The 12,243-nt window shown below is 36.1% G+C and overlaps 1 protein-coding gene across 5 annotated transcripts in view; it reads right to left on the bottom strand.

Annotated features, from left to right (window-relative positions):
- Positions 1–10,300: 10,300 nt before the first annotated feature.
- Nek7 (NIMA related kinase 7) overlaps positions 10,301–12,243 on the bottom strand; it is a 127,444-nt gene continuing 125,501 nt past the window's right edge. For all 5 annotated transcript variants that reach the window (XR_005730341.2, XM_005330385.5, XM_040276817.2 and 2 more), the window contains one exon: positions 10,301–10,444. Coding sequence is in view for 4 of the 5 variants with exons in the window: in XM_005330385.5 (XP_005330442.1) it covers positions 10,334–10,444 (111 nt within the window). In the remaining variant the exon portion in view is untranslated. The remainder of the gene's footprint in view (positions 10,445–12,243) is intronic.

The raw sequence follows: 12,243 nt of genomic DNA, 5'->3' as shown, positions 1-12,243 counted from the left end.
GCAGTCCAACCAGAACTGTATATGAATGATACTTTTTCTCCACATCCTTGGCAACATTTATTTATTACTTGTATTTTTGATAATTGCCATTCTGACGAGAGAGAGATGAAATCTCAGTGTAGTTTTAACTTGCGTTTCTCTAATTGCTAGAGACATTGAACATTTTTTTATGTATCTATTGACCATTTGTATTTCTTCTGTGAAGTGTCTATTCAATACCTGTGCCCATTTATTTAATTATTTTGGTGTTTTTTTTTTTTTATATATATCTGGGAAATTCTCTAAGGTGCAAGTAGCATAGGTTTTCTTCCATTTTTTTTAGGCTCTCTTCACTCTTGTTTTTTTGTTGTTTTTTACTGAGGAAGTTTTATAGTTTGATGCCATCCATCCCATTTATTGATTTCACCTCTTGTGCTTCAGGGTCTAACTAAGGAAGTCAGTTCCTGAGCCAGTCTGTTGGAGTGTTCAGAGTAACTGCTCTTCTAGTATGTGTAGGGTTTCTGGTCTAACACCTGGGTCCTTAATCCACTTTAATCCGAGTTTGTGTAGGGGGAGAGATGGGGATTGGTTTCATTCTTTTCACATGGGGATTTCTAGTTTTCCTAGGGCCATTTATTGAAAGGGCTATCTTTTCTCCAAAGTAAACTACTCCTTTGTCTAGTATGAGATGCATGTATCTGTGTGGTTTTGTCTGGTTTCTAGTCTGTTCTGTTGCTGGTCTTGCCGATACCATGCTCCTTTTGTGACCGTAGCCCTATGGTATAATTTTAGGTGTGATATCATGAAGCTTCCAGCTTCACTTTTCTTAGTAAAGATTGCTTTGGTTATTCTGGTCCTCTTATTTTTCCAAATTGAATTTCATGACTGCTTTTTCTATTTCCAGGAACAACATTGAAACTCTGATGGGAGTTACAATAAATCTCTATAGTGCTTTTGGTAGTATGGCCATTTGACAATATTAACTCGGCCTAGCCAAGAACATGGGAGACCTTTCCATCTTTTAAGGTCTTCATTTCTTCGGTGTTCCGAAGTCTTCACATTTTTTGTTCGATTGATTCCCAAGTATTTTTCTGTTGTTTTGATGTTACCGTGAATGGGATGGGATTCGTAGTTTCTCTTTGAGCTAATTCAACATTGGAGTACAGAAATGCAGTTGATTTGAGTGTTTATTTTGTATCCTACTACTTTGCTGAGTGTATTTGAGTTCTATAAGTTTTCTAGTGGAGTTTTTTGGGGGGGCCTTCTAGACATAGGATCATGTCATCAGCAAAGAGTTCCAGTTTTAACTCTTTTGCTATTTGTATCCCTTCTATTTCATTCTCTGGCCTAATCTGCCTAGAGATTCAAAGACTATATTGAATAGAAGTGGCAAAAGTGGGCATCCTTGTCTTGTTCCTGTCTTTAGAGGGAATGTTATCAGTTTTTCTCCATCTAGAATAACGTTGGCCTTGGGTTTTTTGTATACAGCTTTTACAAAGTTGAGGTATGATCTTTTTATTCCAGTTTTTTTCTAGCATTTTAATCACGAATGGATACTGTATTCTGTCAAATGCTTTTTCTGCATCTATTGAGATGATAATGTGATTCTTTCAGTCTGTGATGAGTTACACTTACTGCTTTCTGATATACTGAACCAACCTCACCTCACTGGGATGACACCCATGTGATCTTGGTGCACTATGTTCTTGAAGGGTTTCTATGAGTGACTTGTTAGTATTGAGACTTTTTGCATCTATATGCATCAAGAATACTGGTCTGAAGTTTTCTTTGCTTGATGTGTTTTTGTCTGGTTTTGGTGTCGGGGTGATATTGTCCTCATAGAACAAGTTTGGAAGAGTTTCCTCCTTTATCATGTAATAATTTGAGGAAGATTGATATCAGCTCTCTAAACATTTGGTAAACTTGTCTGAGGATCCATCTGATCCTGGGCTTTTCCTTGAAGTCATCGAGAAGCCTACCACCAATTCTGAATATTTGAAATTGATTTAACTTTTCTGTATCCTGGTCCAATTTGGGTAGGTCATGTCTCTAGGAACTTATCAATATCTTCAAGATTTCCTAGCTTACTTGGAGTAGACTTTAAAAATAGCTTCTGATTATCCTGTGTATTTCAGTAAGTCTGATTTCCATTTTTTATGGATTTTAGTAATTTCCATATTTTCTCTTGTTAGTTTGGCTAAGGGTCTATCAATTTTACTTAGAGAACCAACTTTTTGATTTGCTGAATTTTATCTGAGTCATTGATTTCAGCTCTGATTTTAATTATTTCCTGTCTTCTATTGATTTTGGTGGTGGTTAGTTTTCTCAGGCCTTGCAATGTGTAATGTTAGATTTCTTTAGTATCGTTCTATTGTGTTAATGTATGAGCTCAATACTATGAACTTTCCTCTTAGAACCACCTTCATACTGTCTCAGAAGTTCCAATATGTTCCATGATTTTCTCTTAAGTAGTTCATCCCTGATTTCTCTTGCTATCCATTTATTTAATAATGAATTATTTAGTCTCCGGGTATTAGAACACTTCTATTTTTTTCTTAAGAGTTTTTTTGTGGGGGGTTACTGGGGATTGAATTTGGGGTCACTCAACCACTGAGTCACATCCTCAGCCCCCTATTTTATTTCAGAGATATGGACGCATTGAGTTTCTTAGTGCCTTGCTTTTGCTGAGGCTGGGCTGGCTTTGAACTGGTGATCCTCTTGCCTCAACCTGAGGTTAAACATGTGCCACCACGCCCAATTGACTTGTAATTTTATTCCATTATGATCTGATCTAATGAAGGGTATTATACTTTTGTCGGTAGTTGCTTTGTGCCCTAAAATATGGTTTATTTTGGAAAAATGTCCCCTGTGAAGCTGAGACGAAAGTGTATTTGGTTACAAGAGTGAAATATTCTGTATATATCCATTAAGTCTAAATTGTCTTTTTTATTTCTGTAGTTTCTTTAGTTTTTGTTTGGATGGCCTGGCCATCTAGTGTAAGGGGCATGTTAAAATTACCCAATACTATTTTGTGGTCTATTTGATTCTTGATATTGAGAAGGATTTTTTTGATGTCAATGCTCCATTGTTTGGGGCATAAATGTTATTGATAAATAATTCCTTGAAAGAGTATGAAATGGCCTTCTTGGTTTCTTCTGTTAACTTATGTCTTATACAGTATACTTAAAGCCTAAGAATTGAAACCCCTGTTGACAAGATCCAGGTGAATGATAGTTTTTTACCATCCTTTTACTTGCAATCTGTAGAAATTTTAGGGGTGTGTTTCTTGGAAACTGCATATTGTTAGGTGGTATTTTATTTTCCAGTCTCCCAGCCTATGTCTGTTGATTTGGGCCCATTAGCAATGACTGTTATGATTGAGATCACTTTTTTCCTGTCATTTTGCTTTCCAGTTTTCTAGTTGAATTATTCTCTAATTTAGTTTTAACCTCTGCTGGTTTTTAATTGTATACCCCATTTTTTCATAAAATACTTGATTACGTAGTGCTGGCTTTGTAGTTGTGAATTCTTTTGCTTTTGTTTATCATGGAAGGCTTTTACCTCATCTTCAAATATGAATACTAATTTTCCTGGATACAGTATTCTTGGTTGGCATCCCATTTCCTTCAGAGCTTGGTATGTATTATTCTAAGACCTTTTAGCTTTTAGGGTATGGGTTGAAAAATTGGCTGAGATCTGGATTGGTTTACCTCTAAAGGCAAACAGACTTTTTTTCTCTAGCTGTTTTTTTAAAAAAATTCTAACCTTATTCTGTAAGGCATTTTCATAATAATGTGACTAGGAGTGGGTCTGTTGTAATTTTGTATATTTGGAGTCCTGTATGTTTCCTGTTTGACTTCCCATTTCATTCTAATGCTTCCTGATAATCCACTGTCTTATCGCCCTTTACTACATGTTTCTAAAAATCTTTATTCTTCCTCTTTCTTGGTGGTTTGATGGCTTACTGCACTGATAATGTTTTCTTTTGTTTCTCTTTTTGCATCTACTACTTGGATTTGTACTTGAATACATTTTTACTTGTGGATGTAGGACTCTTTAATGTATTTAAGACTACAATGGAGATCATAAATTCTGCTTTTGCTCATCTCGGGTCTTTATTTCCTATCCATTTATGAAGGATAGCCATGCTTGATAGATTAAAAATGATTGGCAATCATTTTCTTTAAGGAATGTGAATTCCCCCCCCCCCCCAAAAAAAAATTTCCCCCTGGCCTGTAGATCTGCTGAGAAATCTGCTTTTAATCTAACAAGGATACCATCAAATGTGAGTTGGCACTTTTCTTACAGATTTTAAGTAGTTTGCCTCATATTTTTGATGATTTAATTATATGTCATGGTGAAGATATTTTCTGGTCATATCAGTTCAGGGTTCTATAAACCTCTGTACCTGGATACTGGCACATTTCCCAAGATTGGGAAAGTTTTCTGCTACTAAATCATTGAAGAACTTTTCTAAGTCCTTAATCGTTGCCACCTCACTTTAAGATATTCCAAAGATGCAGAAATTTGCTCATTTAATGGTGTTCCAACTTTTTTAAATGTTCTCTTCATTCTTACTACTGCTACTGTATACATACTCATTACTGTTCCTCTTCCTTCCTTTTGTTTCTAAATGGGATTTCAAAGAACTGTCTTCCATATTCTTCTGCTTGATCTAGTCTATTGTTTACTTTGAACAATTTAAAACAATTTATTCAGATCTCCTCTCCAGATTTGTTTTCTTTCAAAATCTGTTAAATTTCTCAAGCATGCCCTGCATTATATTAACTATATTCTCTGGGACCTCTTGTTTCAAGTTTACAAATTTTTTTTTAACTGTTCAAGATAATACAATGATCTTGACATATCATACATTTGATTCAAATAGGGTGCAATTTCTCATTTTTCCACGTGTACAGAATGCAGGATCACATTGGTTATACGTCCATGTGTATACATACAGCATCTGGGATCTCATTGAGCTTTTTAAAAATTCTTTCAAATTTTGTGGCATCTCGTCCATTTTTGTCAAAAACGTTGGTAGAGAATAACTATCTTTTGTGTAATATTAATTACTTTCATATATCTTGTGCTCATTTGTTCATCTTTTGTATTAGTGTGTGTGACAAGAGAGAGACTTAGTAAATAACCTTAAAACATGTCTGGAATGTCATTTTGTTAGGCAATGCTGGCTTTAGTTTTAGCTGGACACTACAGTGAAGTCTTATTGCCTTGTGGGCTTGTCGTTAGTGGATTTGGGTACAGTGTGTGGCATATCCGAATTTGGAGACCCATGTTTCTTTGGGCCATGCAATATTGAGAGCAGGCTGGCAGTTTACGCAGGTCTGATGTAGACAGTAATAGTTATTGAGTGTTTATTGTGTGACTACTCTTAAAATGGGAGTTGTGACCCCAATTGGGTGATGGTAGTTTCCTCAAGTACTGTTGTTGGCTCTGTTACTACCAAAGGCCTCTGATGTTGGTGGCACTAGTAGTGGTAAGGGACCTCTGGAGCATCTGTTCTCTGACCAGACAGTGGTGCAGGCTTAGACCCTGTGTAGAAAGACAGTGGCAGGAACCTCGACACCCACTATCGAGTGCTCACAGCCCATCTTGGCACCAGGGCATGGTCTGTGAAGGGGTGGGGACAACTGGCAGTGGAAACCATAGAGGGTGGTGGCAGCAAGAACTGTGGTATTTCTCTCTCCTGGATTCTGTTAGTGTCCACTGGGGAGTAGGACCTCAGTTCCTGTGGACATGCATACCCAGGGATTGTGCAATGGCCGTGCTTTTCTGTCCCTTCTCCTTCAGCTATCATACCTCCCAGGGAGTGAACGAGAGTGGAATGAGTAGAGCCAGGCTGTTTCCCTCTAGTACTCACTTGGCAGTGTGTGCCTGAGGCAGGGCGACAGCATTGCTCAAGGTTGCCTCAGCCTGCCAATGTGTGCAGGTCAGCAGTGAAATTATGGTCCCACCGGATGTACAGCACAGGGAACGGGCAATGGGATCTGCTCCCACCTGTGTGGCTACCTGGCTTCAGTCCTAGCACAGTATCAAACCAACATGTTGCCCGTCATACTCCAGGTCTCAGAAGGCAACTTTCCTGATCCCTTGGTTATCAATGGCAATGCCCTCCATTCCCCTCTTAAGGAACATAATGCTAATTCAATAAAAAATGCCACAGTGCATGACAAAAGGGAAGTACTTTGACATTTAGGATCTAGCAGGGAGATAGGGATTTAAAAATCACAAGTAGCTGGGCAGTGGTGGCACAGTGCATGCCTGTAATCCTAGCACCTCGGGACGTTGAGATAAGGAGAAGCGCAAGTTCATGACCAGCCTCCGCAACTTGAGGAGACCATATCTCAAAGTATTTTTAAAAAGTAGGGGGGCCGGGGATGTGGCTCAGTGGTTGAGTGCCCTAGGTTTAAATCTCCCTTATAAAAAAGAAAAATAATAACTCAAGTAATTACTTGGCCACACTTGAAGTAAGCAGTAGAAAAACAGGATGTCATATGGGTGGTTCCAACATCCAAAAAAAAAAAAAAAAGCAATTAAAGTTAATTTCTAAGATTTTTTTTTAAGAAAAATCCAAATTACTAGCCTTCAAGTGAAAAAGTTTATGGGGCGTATTCCAATTGAAGTACAAGAGAACAATGCAAAATGGTTAGAAGTGTAGTTTTCATTCCCATGGTTTTTCTATACACAAGTTATATTTATCAAGCACTTGTTTTGCATGACTCTGCACTAAGTCCTCAAAATGCATTACAAAGTAATTCTCCTGTAGGGTTAGTAAATAATCTTACATTACATAGGAGAAAGGAAGGTTTACAGAAATCACCCACGTTATATTTCTAGAAAGGAATGAAAAATGATTTGCTATGTATTAATATTCACAGTGAAAATTAAGAAAAACCTGTTTAAAAGATGTTACAGAAACTTCAAATTAGGATTTATAGTTTAAAATTAGATTATTGTAAGCAAGCAAACAACAAAATCAATGCATAAAATTAAAAATCATTCTCAAACCTCAACTGAAAATAAATGGTATTAGCTCACACATCTTTGAAAGGTCTGATAAGTCTAACTCATCACTAATTTTATCAGAAACTCACATGTAATAGAGTAAAAACTGAATTATGAAAACATTTTTTGTAATTGAGTTTCTTAAAGCAGCTGTACTAATACACTTATAACTATATGCTTCATGTTGGCTTTTCCAAATAAGTATCCTGAAGTTTAAGTGGTCTTGTGGCTAAAATTTTACAATTATGAATACACACCCATGCACACAACCAAATCAAAGGTCAGTACAAGTTATAAAATTCATCATTGGCTATTTGGCACATGATGTGTAAGGTATAATCACTCACTCTACCACTGTTCCGGCAGGTTTTACAATGCTCGGAACACTTTGCCTCAATGTTTGCAGGCATAGCACTAAAAGAACATCAAACATAAAATATTTGCAGCATTATTAGCAGCCTGTTAGTGACAAGACTTGAATTCAGTGTTAAAGGTTCAAAGCAAGAAGTTTAATATTTAGAAAGCATTTCTTAGACAGAAAACAAGGCACTGAAGAGAACAGGAACATTAGCTGTGCCATATGTGTATTCAAAGACTAGTCTGCCACAGCTATATTAGTCTTGACTTTCTCTCCTTGGGTTTTTCCAAAATGCCTAAAGGTAGGGAAATGCATAATTGTTCTTGTAGGATACATGAAATAAGTAGACTTTGCCAGGGGAAATCAGATACACAAATTATACAGTACTCATTTTTATTATATATTAGGATATTGTACAATTTTCAAAGCTAGTAACAGGATCTTTTTCTATGTGTATTTAAAGCATAACAAAATAAAAGTATTTCACAAGTCCATATTACAGTACTATTGAAATATGAGGCATAGACTAATTATGTATTTATGGGTTATAAACAATACATTCATTTTAAAGAATAAACAATGTGAATAACATCTTGGTTAAAATAAATATGGTAAATGTTAACGGCAACACCTGAAGTATATGAATACAAGGAAGGTGTTTTGTAATAGACACTACATAGAATGGTAGAGCATTCATGAAATGGCTGTATCTTACTAACTTTACAAGCATTGCACATTGTTGAGCACTATTTATATGGATACCCTTCATTCACCATTCCTAAACCTCAACATACCAGTTACTCAGGAGAAAGCCTCGAGTAACGTTGTACCAATGTTTAAATAAGGTTTAGAATCAGATGTACCTTCTAATTTCTACTTTTCAAATCAATTCAAATGTTTAAATCTTAGAACATTCATAGGCAATTAGAACTTGCAATCCTTAATTTTTAAAAATTATCTCACTCAAAATTAAATGTGATTTTACCCAGTGGTTTCTTCAGGAAAAATGGGAACACTAGGATAAAAAAGATCTGAAATGGAAGTTTGCATCAATAGAAAATAGTAACACATTCTCCTGACCAAACTCTTCATAGTCACTTTTTAGCAGAAAGGCTCACTAAGAAATCTTGTCATTGTAAGGGAATTAAGCTAGTGAACTTTACATTCCTGTGTTCAAGACTGCAAGGAAGAGGATCTGTTCCAACCAGAGAGATTTCTTAGTCAATTATATTACATTAAACAACTGTGACACTAATGGTCAACAAAACCACATCTGTTCAGGCTTCTGGAGATAAACCTATTGATGCACAGTGTAAATGTTATGAGTCATTAGAATCTGGGAAATACAATGCATCCAGCCCTCATTAAAAACACCAACCAGGTTTCCTTTGCCTATTCCTAGAAAACACTACCCTTCAGATATGTGCAACCTATTAAATTGAAAGATGTATACTGTTTGAAACTTTACAAGTTAGGCTCATTTGAACACTTTCAGCTAAGAAAACTATGGTGGGGGAAGCCAGCAGTTGTATTGCCTGAACATAAGGTTTTCAGGTTGGCAACATAATCCAACCCAAGGCTTTGTGGTGGCATGCACAGCGTCCTTTAAGAGTGACTGCCACTCGGCGTCAAAATTCTGTAAAGAACTGGTTGCTACATTCAGGGAAAACACATCTCCATAACAGCATTTACTAAACTCTACCCATTTCCTTGAACTATATTAAGCATTACCATCTCTGTCATCTTCATGCTTACAGTACTCTGCTCAAGTTTCTCAACAGAAATATTAATGTCATAATTCTGGCTGTAGTAATGGCCAGTTTTCATTTCCTTGAACACTTAAAAATTATAACATTGTCAAATGAAAACTATGTCAACATTCACAGGTACATTATAATACACATCCTTTCTTCCTCTAACAAAATAAAGTACGTGTATACAAGGTGGCCCAAATTTTTTAAGTTTTCAATCTGAAAAATTGTTGGTATACTGAATTTCTCAAAAGGGAATTATGTTCTTAAAATCAAACACTAATGGATAAAATTAACATAAAATATAAATAAGAAAATAACTTGAATATAAAAATTTCTGAAGGGGACCAGTCAGGACTTTAACAAAACCTATGAATAAAAACATATGCTTACATTATAGTGTACAATGAGATAAAATGCCTTTAGATTTATAAAGAAATCTAGTACTGCAAAATTATTCAAATATTTTTCAAATGTACAAATATTAAAAACAAAAGCCTTGAGCAAGGTGCAACTTTAAAAATTACTCACACCAGCCAAACAAATCCTTAACCACTTTTTAAACGGATTCATTTATACCATTTAAATGCAGAGAATATCAGCGGTATTAAAGCAAAACAAAGACTTTTCAGTGTCTGACTCACATTTCATCCCCAAATCTTTTCACATTTGATAGTTGCATTTTGAATGTCTAAGCTGAGTTTTAAGTGTTTCTCAAAGTCTGTTTACACTTACTAGAATTACATATCTGAAAGCTACAATGCTAAGACCTAAGACACATACTTCAAATGTTAAAAATCACAAAAGTTCACAATGGTGTTCATTTCAATATTCATAAATGACTAAAAAAGAAAAGTAAAATATTCAGATACTTTTTATCAGGTTTCACACCCCTCCTGATGTGCGCCAAGTGCACTTCCAATATTTGGCACTGTCTATCGGCAGAAAATGCCATAATTCTAAAAGCCTTTAGTTAGAGGGGGGGAAAAAACTCACTTGCTTTTCTAACATGCATCTTCATAATCCTGAAGACATTCCGAGTTTCCATAAAGGTGATTTTTGACTGGTACAAAATGAAGCTTACATGAAAACTGGTTAAGGATTCAAAGCACATTAGCTCTGAAATACTAATCTTAATATCCAGACAAAAAAGGGAGAGGTATGATTTGCACAAATACTTTAAATATTTTCTTTATATTCTTCATGATCTTATGCATATTTAGCTGCTTGCAGTGCATGCGTGCATCCTCTTGGCCACATCATAGACATAGGTGATGTCCGGTCGCTTCTCTGGATCTGGGTTGATACACATATTGACTAACTGTCGTAGCTGCAAAGAAAGGAAAACGTGACACACTTAAACCAACTTTAAGAAATGTTGAAAGTATATTTTCTGACAGGATATTCCTTCTACTAGAACCATATGATTGCTGTCAGTGACTTTACAATTAAGTTCTTTTCTTAAATAAAGAATATAAAGTTAATTTTAATTGAGGTTTTTTCCATTTTCTTATTAAATATAATCATTGGAGAGTATTAATGTCAAGAATTGTCCAGATTTTTAAATGGATTTTTTTAGAAGTCGAAGACAACAGTTAGGAAAGAATGTTTCCAAGTATGAGGCTGCAAGCTAACTGTAGCTTAAAAACGTATTTAATGTAGAACTTCTGCCTTGATTATAACCTTAAATTTTCATAAAAGGCAATAAAGGTAGATGTCCACCTCATACATTCCATGAACCATTTCATATAAATGCACAAAAGTCCTATATGATCTCAATTTAGAGGAGTGTTTTCTCTTACATAATGGCTAAGTAAAGTACAAGCAAGGCAGATGAGTGTTATTCTAATCCTTGAAGTTTATTATAACAAATAAGGAAATACCTCCACTTTTGGTTCAAATCCACCAAGTAGAATACAGGATTTTATTCTGAATTCTAATTACCACTAGTTTAGGAAAGTCTTAAATAACACTACATATGTTCTTCTATATCCAGATTCTTCTGCCTCATTAGTATTTCAGGCATTCTGAAAAACCTTTATACACTAACTCCTTGGGCAAGTAATATTAGCATTTAGTAATAACTTTTTCATAGTCCTTCTATCACAACACCATTTTCAACTACAAAAAGTCGTTCCTTTTGTGGGCTGACTTGATTAGTACCACTGTGTGCAGGGCTAAGGCCAGGAAGAGATGCTGTTCTGAAAGAATGCTGCAAAGGAGCTAGTCGAGTTCGGTTCCCACCTTGCACCCTCTCACCCAATCTTGCTGAAGACACTTTGCAGCCTCGTGCCCTGAGGGAACTCCCTAGAGGATTTTCCTCAACTGTTAGTGAGGCTGGAGGAGATGATCAGTGTTCTCCAAGCTCTCATTTCCCAATTCTAGCAGAATATACAATTTAATGACTCAGTGTTAGTCACATGTGGAAATTTAATAATGCTGGATGGCAATATTGTATCTGAGAAGGCTGAAAAATTTTAGATTTCTATTCTGTGCAAAAGAGCACAGCGCTATGTAAGGCATTTTACTATGGTGACTGAGAAATTTAAATCAGTGGGGGGTGGGGGGGTACATTTCTCTTAAAAACAAAACACATCCAGTTACATACCACTCAAACGGTAGAAAAAAAATACATACAAAAAGTGTTCTGTATAAGTCACCCACCATTAATGCTTTCAGAGACTTAAAAGGATGAAGCAGACAGGATGGCAGGAAAGGAAAACAGATGGGAAAGAAATCACTACTTAACCAAAGAACTAGATGCAATGACTCTGAAATTTATACTACTATCACACTCCTGAAGCCAGTTCAGGAAACCTCAGAACACGATGGAATTCCTGATCTATAGACAACAACTGGTCCCAAGTCTTCCTGGCTTGAGGAAAAACTACCCAAGACTAAAGGAATGATGCAAGTCTGGCTGAGGATGGTGAGACTCGAAAGTTTTAAAAAGGAGACTAAACAGTGGGACCACAGGGAAGCTCTTGAGAGGTAACTGCTCCTAAAGGACAGCATGTCAAGGGACAACAGGTAAACCAGTAACTATCTTGTAGATGGAGCCAGATCAACAGTTTTGTCTTCCTTTCTCTACTGGTAGGTTCACTTACCAAAGATGAAAATTTATCTTGT

Source organism: Ictidomys tridecemlineatus, chromosome 10 (genome assembly GCF_052094955.1).
Source record: "Ictidomys tridecemlineatus isolate mIctTri1 chromosome 10, mIctTri1.hap1, whole genome shotgun sequence".
Taxonomy (NCBI): domain Eukaryota; kingdom Metazoa; phylum Chordata; class Mammalia; order Rodentia; family Sciuridae; genus Ictidomys; species Ictidomys tridecemlineatus.
This window is presented reverse-complemented; position numbering and strand designations above follow the sequence as displayed.